Raw genomic sequence first — 6,000 nt, 5'->3', positions numbered from 1 at the left:
TGCCATGTCCAGTTCTGAGCCCCTCAGTTCAGGAAGGACACTGAGGTGCTGGAGTTGAGTCTAGGGAAGGGCTGTAGGACATTGTAGGACATCTGCTTCAGAAAAGCTGGTGGAATTTCTGGAGCAGATGTCCTATAAGAAGTTGAGAGAGCAGGGGTATTCAGCCTGGAGGATGCTCCGGGGAGATCGCCTCACTCTAAAATTCCCTGAAAAGAGGTTGGAGCCAGATGGGGGTCAGGTTCTCTCCCCAGAAATCAGACAGGACAAGAGGGCACCGTTTTAAGGCAGGAGAGGTTTAAGTTGGACATTAGGAAGAATTTCTTCACAGAAAGGGTCTTAGACATTGGAATGCGCTGCCTAGGGATGTGGTGGAGTAACCATCCCTAGAGATGCTCAAAGTCTGACCGTGGCGCTTGGGGCCATGGTGCGGCTGACACGGATGTGCTCGCTCACAGGTTGGGCTCGATGACCTCCGAAGCCCATTCCAGCCGAACCGCTGTGCCACTCGGTTCCCGCAGCCGGGACCCCCGCCCCGGGCCGGGCCCGCCGTGCCCGCACCCGCACATGCTCACTGGGGCGCCGCGGGAGTCTGGGCATGTGCAGAGCGGAGCGGGCCGGGCCGCTCGCCGCGCCCGCCGCGCCCCGGGGCTGCGGCCGCCGCCGCCCGCCCGCTGCCAGGTGAAGCCGCGCTCGCCGGGGCGGAGCGCAGCGGGGCAGCCGCCGGCCCGTGGCGGCGGCGGCGGGGCAGGATGAACAGCTCCGACGAGGAGAAGCAGCTGGAGCTCCTCGCCAGCCTGAAGGACCAAGGTAGGGGCGGGCGGCGCCGCCTCCGGCGCCGGAGAAAGCGGCTCCCCCCGCTCCGCCGCGGGCCCGGGCTCGGCCGGCGGGAGCGCGGCCGCCGCGGGGCGAGGGCTCTGTGCCCGCTGGGGGAACGGGGCGCGGCGGGGCGGGCGCGGCCTGGGCGTCCCCCGGCCCCGCTCCCAGGCCCCTTGCTCTGCCCGTGCGGAGCGAAATAATAAAAGCCTTAATGAAATAAAGCAGGGTAGTGGAACGTGTTGGCTCTTCCCCATGTGGGCGGCCGCCTCGCCCCCCGCAGGTGCCCGCTGTGGCCGAAGGTGGCTGGGAGCCGATGATCTCTGCGGGCTTTTCCCGCCCCGCTGACGGAGCGGCTCTGCCAGCGCGGCCGTCGCGGGGGCCGATGGCGGTGGCGGGAGGCGGCGGTGCCGCACATGGGCCGTGCCGGGTGCCCGGTGCTGCCCTGGCGGGGAGCTCGGAGCCCGCAGCCCCGGACAGCTCCAGGGCTCCAGGGCTGACAGTCTGCTCTCCTCGCTGTCCCTCCGAGAAGCTCAGCCTCGCGTGGAGCTGAGCCAGGCCGTGCTGAGCTGTCAGTGTCCCATGTCCCGCTCCGTGCTGCAGGGTCCGGTCCTGGCCCGAGCCATGAGCTCCTGGCATCCCTGTCCCCATCAGCGATCAAACTTCCCGCTGGTCGCTCAGGGCTGTCCTGATGCGCTGTCGGTTTCTGTAGCACTTCAGTACTTCCACCCTGGGCTGCTTTGGGTGTGTATGAGTCACTTTCGGTGCTTTAGTAGGAAAGGCCAGAATTTCAGCATGTTCAGTTTCATTGAGTTTCATATGATTTCATCGTAGTCTGACTCAGAAACTAGAACACTGTAATGCTTAATCCTCTGCAAGAAGGCACATGGAAAGGAGTTGGGGTGCTCATGATCCATTTCTAACTCCCCTGTGGTCAGTGTGTCCCTGAGCCAGGCTGATCCAGCAAAGCTGCAGCCTTAGTTAGTCAGGTGGGCACATTGAAACGTTTGAAGATCTGTTTGAATTGTGAACATCTTCCTGTGCACCAAGCGGTCGGTGTTGCGTCCTGCATGTGCAGGAGGTGTGAAGGAGCCACGCTGGAATTCACATCTGCTATTTCCCACTACTGAGCTCGCCTGGTCTCCTGTGAGCTGGGGAGGGGCAATTTGGAAAGGAACTATTGGGCAAAGTTGTGTAAAGGAGTGAAATTACAGGGGTGTGATCAGTGCCCATCTTTCTGTCGTTCATTCTGACCATAAATGTGCTCCATCACTTTTGTGTTTAGCAGAAGCTTTTCCTAACCAAGTTTCATTTGAATATTCATGGACTATTTGTGACATGCTTTGTCACTTTTTGAGTTTTTCCTGTATGGTCAGCTTTGGACATTCATTATTACCATCAGCACAAGATACATTCTGCCTTGGAAGGATTCATTAGGTGCAAAATAATAGTCTTACAGCTGGGTGTTTAGGTAATCTGAGACCAAAAAATAGGGCTCAAAATCTGGTTCTTGTGCTGACTGACTGCTTCCCTCCAGTACTGTTGCCTCCAAGAGAGCATTTATTAAAATGACAATGATAAGTTGCAAAAAAGACAAGTTTGTGTTATTCTTTAGAGAAAATTGAGTCTGTTGAAATTGTTTAGAGCAGGGCTTCAGTTCTGCTCTCTGAAAGTCTTCTCCTCCAGTGGGTTGGGTATCCTTTAATGTCTAAGGAAATTTCACAGGACTAGAGGAATTAGTTCAAGGGAAAGTTACTGTAACTTGAGGACTGGCTGTCCCAGATCCACCTGAGCTGAAACAGAAGCTGCACTTGGCAGACCCAGTCCTGTAAGGCTCCATTTTTGATGGGTGTTCATCCTTAAACACAGGAGTTTTGGAGTGTTGTTGTTACACTTTTGTGTAACACTTACATACATACACTTTTGTGAAGATGTGTGGGTGAGAAAGTTGTTTTTTGTAGGCAAAAAGTTATCTAGTAGGAAAAAAAATAAAATACTCTTTTACTTCTAAACTATGCAAAAAAAATGGTAGCACGCATAGTTAAATAAGTAGTTAAGTTGTGTTGACTGATGAGTCTGGTTCTCAGAGTGAAAAACTCAAGCAGTGAAAAGGTAATGACATAAATGCAATTATTCTTGTAGTTAGATAAAATGCATTGTTACTGTAGACAAGTAAATTTGCTAACTCTTTATATACTGTAATTTGGAATAGTGTCCCCTCCATTCTTATTGATAACAAAACAAGACTATTTTAGATACTACCAACTTCCCTCAAGTAATTTTAGGATGGTCTGTTGAACAGTCTCTTAATTTTCTTGTTTATTGCTTCCAAATGCAGATAACAGTATTATTTTGGGAATAAATGCAGCTGGTGGAAGGATCTGCTGGATCTGAATATTTGGGGTAATGGGTACACAGACTCATCCCATCTTTATTTTGTTCAGAGCAGTGTACGGCTTCAGGTTTTTGTAGCATTTTGATGTGTAGTCAGCTTTCTGGAAAATGCAAATGGGTTTGGAAAGGTTTCAGAAAACATTCATTCAGTAGCTGTTGGCTTGGTTTCTTTTTCAGGATGTGTTTTTCTGCTCTTGAGAGGCTTGCCTGGCACCAGGTAAAAGGAATGTCTGCGGCTGACTGCTGTCACATTCCAGCCGCTGCTCTTACTGCTCCTCACCAAGGCCAGGAGACTGAACCTGAGGCAGGTGTTTTGTAGCTGCCCACTCGATTCTCAGTGGCAGCTGTGAAGCTCTCTGGGGCTTGGGCAAGTTTGCTTGGTTGTCTGGCAGAGCTCTGAGCAGTAACAAGGACACTGAAGCCGTCTGTGTGTAAGATACTCTTATCTTTCACCCATGCTGAATTTTCCAAGCCCTGTGTGTTAGACTCAGATACCTGATACTGATCATTCTTCAGCTTGCTCCATTACTGAGTTTAAGATGAGCATCATGAAGAAACAAGATCTCTGTATTGATGATATTTTGGACTTAAAAGTGTTGTTTGAGTTTTAATCCTCAAATAGTTTTCTGAAATGTCATGGTTTAGTATAGCAGTTTCACTATAAATATTACTGTTGCCTCACTGTACTTTAAGTGATGTTTCCAGTGATGTACATTCTATTCAACTGGCCCTTATATTTCTGTGGGTAAGACATAAAACAAACAAAAAAAAAGCATATTGGCAAAACTTTGTGTTATTAGTGGTTGGTTGTAGAACCTGAGGAATGTTAGCAAACTAGACTAACAGATGAATCATAACAGTAATTGATTACCTGCCTGGAAGATTACCTTGTTTGTCTTTGGTTTTACTGGCACTGCTGGAACCTTGCCCTTAAAGACAGAGTCATCTTCTGCAATAGTCCCTTTTTTGTCCAGCTGAAAACAGGAGTCAGTGATCAAAGTGTCTGGAGTTACAAACTAGGTAAATTACACTTCAGCACTGTCATAGCCACATTTCTGGTCACTTCACTAAATTAAAGTGGTTAACAATTGTGCTAACCACACATATACTGAAGGTAGATTGCCTGGATTTTTTTCTTCATTTTCAAATGGTCTAACTTTGCTCTGTGTTTTTTGCCTGGATTTGATGAAGTGTGATGATTTCCAATCTCTAGTCCCAAGCACTGTGGCTCTGTATAAATTTTTTTTTAAAATTATGATCTATTTGATCTCTTTAAACTTTTTCTTATAATGTCAGTACCTTTGAATAAGGGAGCATCTTATATATATCTTCTTAGGAGCAGACTGGACTGCCAATCTGACAGCAATATCTCATAGGAGTACCTTTTAAATGTATGCTATTGACAAGCTCCTAATGTGGTCTGACAAATTCATTCTACTTTGTGGCAGATGGGTAATTTTTATGGCCAGAGGAATTTCCTAGGACACCTTCTTGGCCCCTGTCTTCCCTTCTATAGTCACCTGCGCTGTAATTTGTTTTTTCTTCATGTACCTATGTGTGTATCTTAGTACACAGAATTCCCCAGCAGAACCCATCCTGCTTGAATGTATTGGAGTTCAGATGTTTTTCCCACTTCAGTTTCTTGTGTTGAACCCTATTTTTTTTTCCAGAAACTTGTGAAGGCAAGTTTTTTGGTGTGAACTTAGTGCTTGGTCTTTATCAGGCAGTGGTGTGTTTGTTTTTCCTGCTCTGTTTTTTCAAGGAAGGTGTAAGACTGCAAGATGCAAATTCAGGGTTTATTAAATTTACTTGTACACACTTTCACAGATTTGAGTAAAATCCAGGCATATGGGAACACAGATACAGGAGCTGAGTTACAGTATTTGTACCTAACACCTATCTTTGTGTCCTTACAAAGGTGCTTTTTATTTATTTTTTAAAGAACTGTAAGGTAATTGAGCCGTGTAGGTTTCAGCAAATGCAACTGATACCTGACCCAGAGCTTGGTTTGCCCATGTAAGCTTTAGGCCTGCTAATAGGTTTGTGAGTCAGGATTTGGAGTCACTGTAAGGTGCTGGGTGTAGTGCTGTCCCATAGATTGCCCTGAACAGAAGGAGGTGTTGAAAATGCTTTATTTGAAAATAGTGTGCACCTGGCTGGTGCTGCTGGTGCCTTAATGCATCCTGTTGAAATACTGGTAACTTGGATTTTGCAGAAGGAATCTTTGAACCTAAAATGGTGAACAAGGGAAAAAATTATTCCCTTTTGGCTTTTTTTTATCCTTTTGACAGCACGTCACAGTCTTGTGCATGCTGTACATGTAGGAGGCCATTGTTGTTCGAGAGTTTTCACAGCACTCTTGGCCTGATTCTTCCTGTTCCATGTACACTGGGAGGAGCAGTGTGGTGGCAGCATTTCCATTAAAGCTTCTGGTGCTGACAGGGGTAATTCTGTCTCTAATGATATATCCAAAAAGCCAGGTGTTAGTTTACTTCTACAAATAAAATGTGACTTAATTGGGATAGTCTGTTTCATCTGGAGCAGGGCACTTCTTGCACCATCAGCTCTTTCTCCTGCCTCTACCAGTAAAGACATGCCTGGTCCATGGTATGGGAGCAAAAAAAGTGGAGTGACACTTGCTTCCTTTGACAGCTCTACTTATTTTTTGAGTAAACAAATAGATTTTAAATCCATTACTTATTGATGTGGCATGGAATTGCTCTCAATTGACTGGAAGGCTGCCCTGGTTTGCAATATAAATACTGAAGTTTATGCATGTAGCATTTTTAAAGT

At 47.2% G+C, this 6,000-nt stretch overlaps 1 protein-coding gene across 2 annotated transcripts in view; it reads left to right on the top strand.

Moving 5' to 3' along the window:
* The first annotated feature begins 723 nt into the window (after nucleotides 1-723).
* Nucleotides 724-6,000, top strand: part of SHTN1 (shootin 1) — a 55,847-nt gene continuing 50,570 nt past the window's right edge. For both annotated transcript variants that reach the window (XM_058029419.1, XM_058029418.1), the window contains exon 1: nucleotides 724-807. In XM_058029419.1, the coding sequence (XP_057885402.1) occupies nucleotides 750-807 (58 nt within the window). In that variant the 5' untranslated portion in view covers nucleotides 724-749. The remainder of the gene's footprint in view (nucleotides 808-6,000) is intronic.

The sequence above is a fragment of the Melospiza georgiana genome, chromosome 8, assembly GCF_028018845.1.
Source record: "Melospiza georgiana isolate bMelGeo1 chromosome 8, bMelGeo1.pri, whole genome shotgun sequence".
In the NCBI taxonomy this organism is placed as follows: Eukaryota; Metazoa; Chordata; class Aves; order Passeriformes; family Passerellidae; genus Melospiza; species Melospiza georgiana.
Note: the sequence above shows the minus strand (reverse complement) of the source record. Positions and strands in the feature narration are given on the sequence as shown.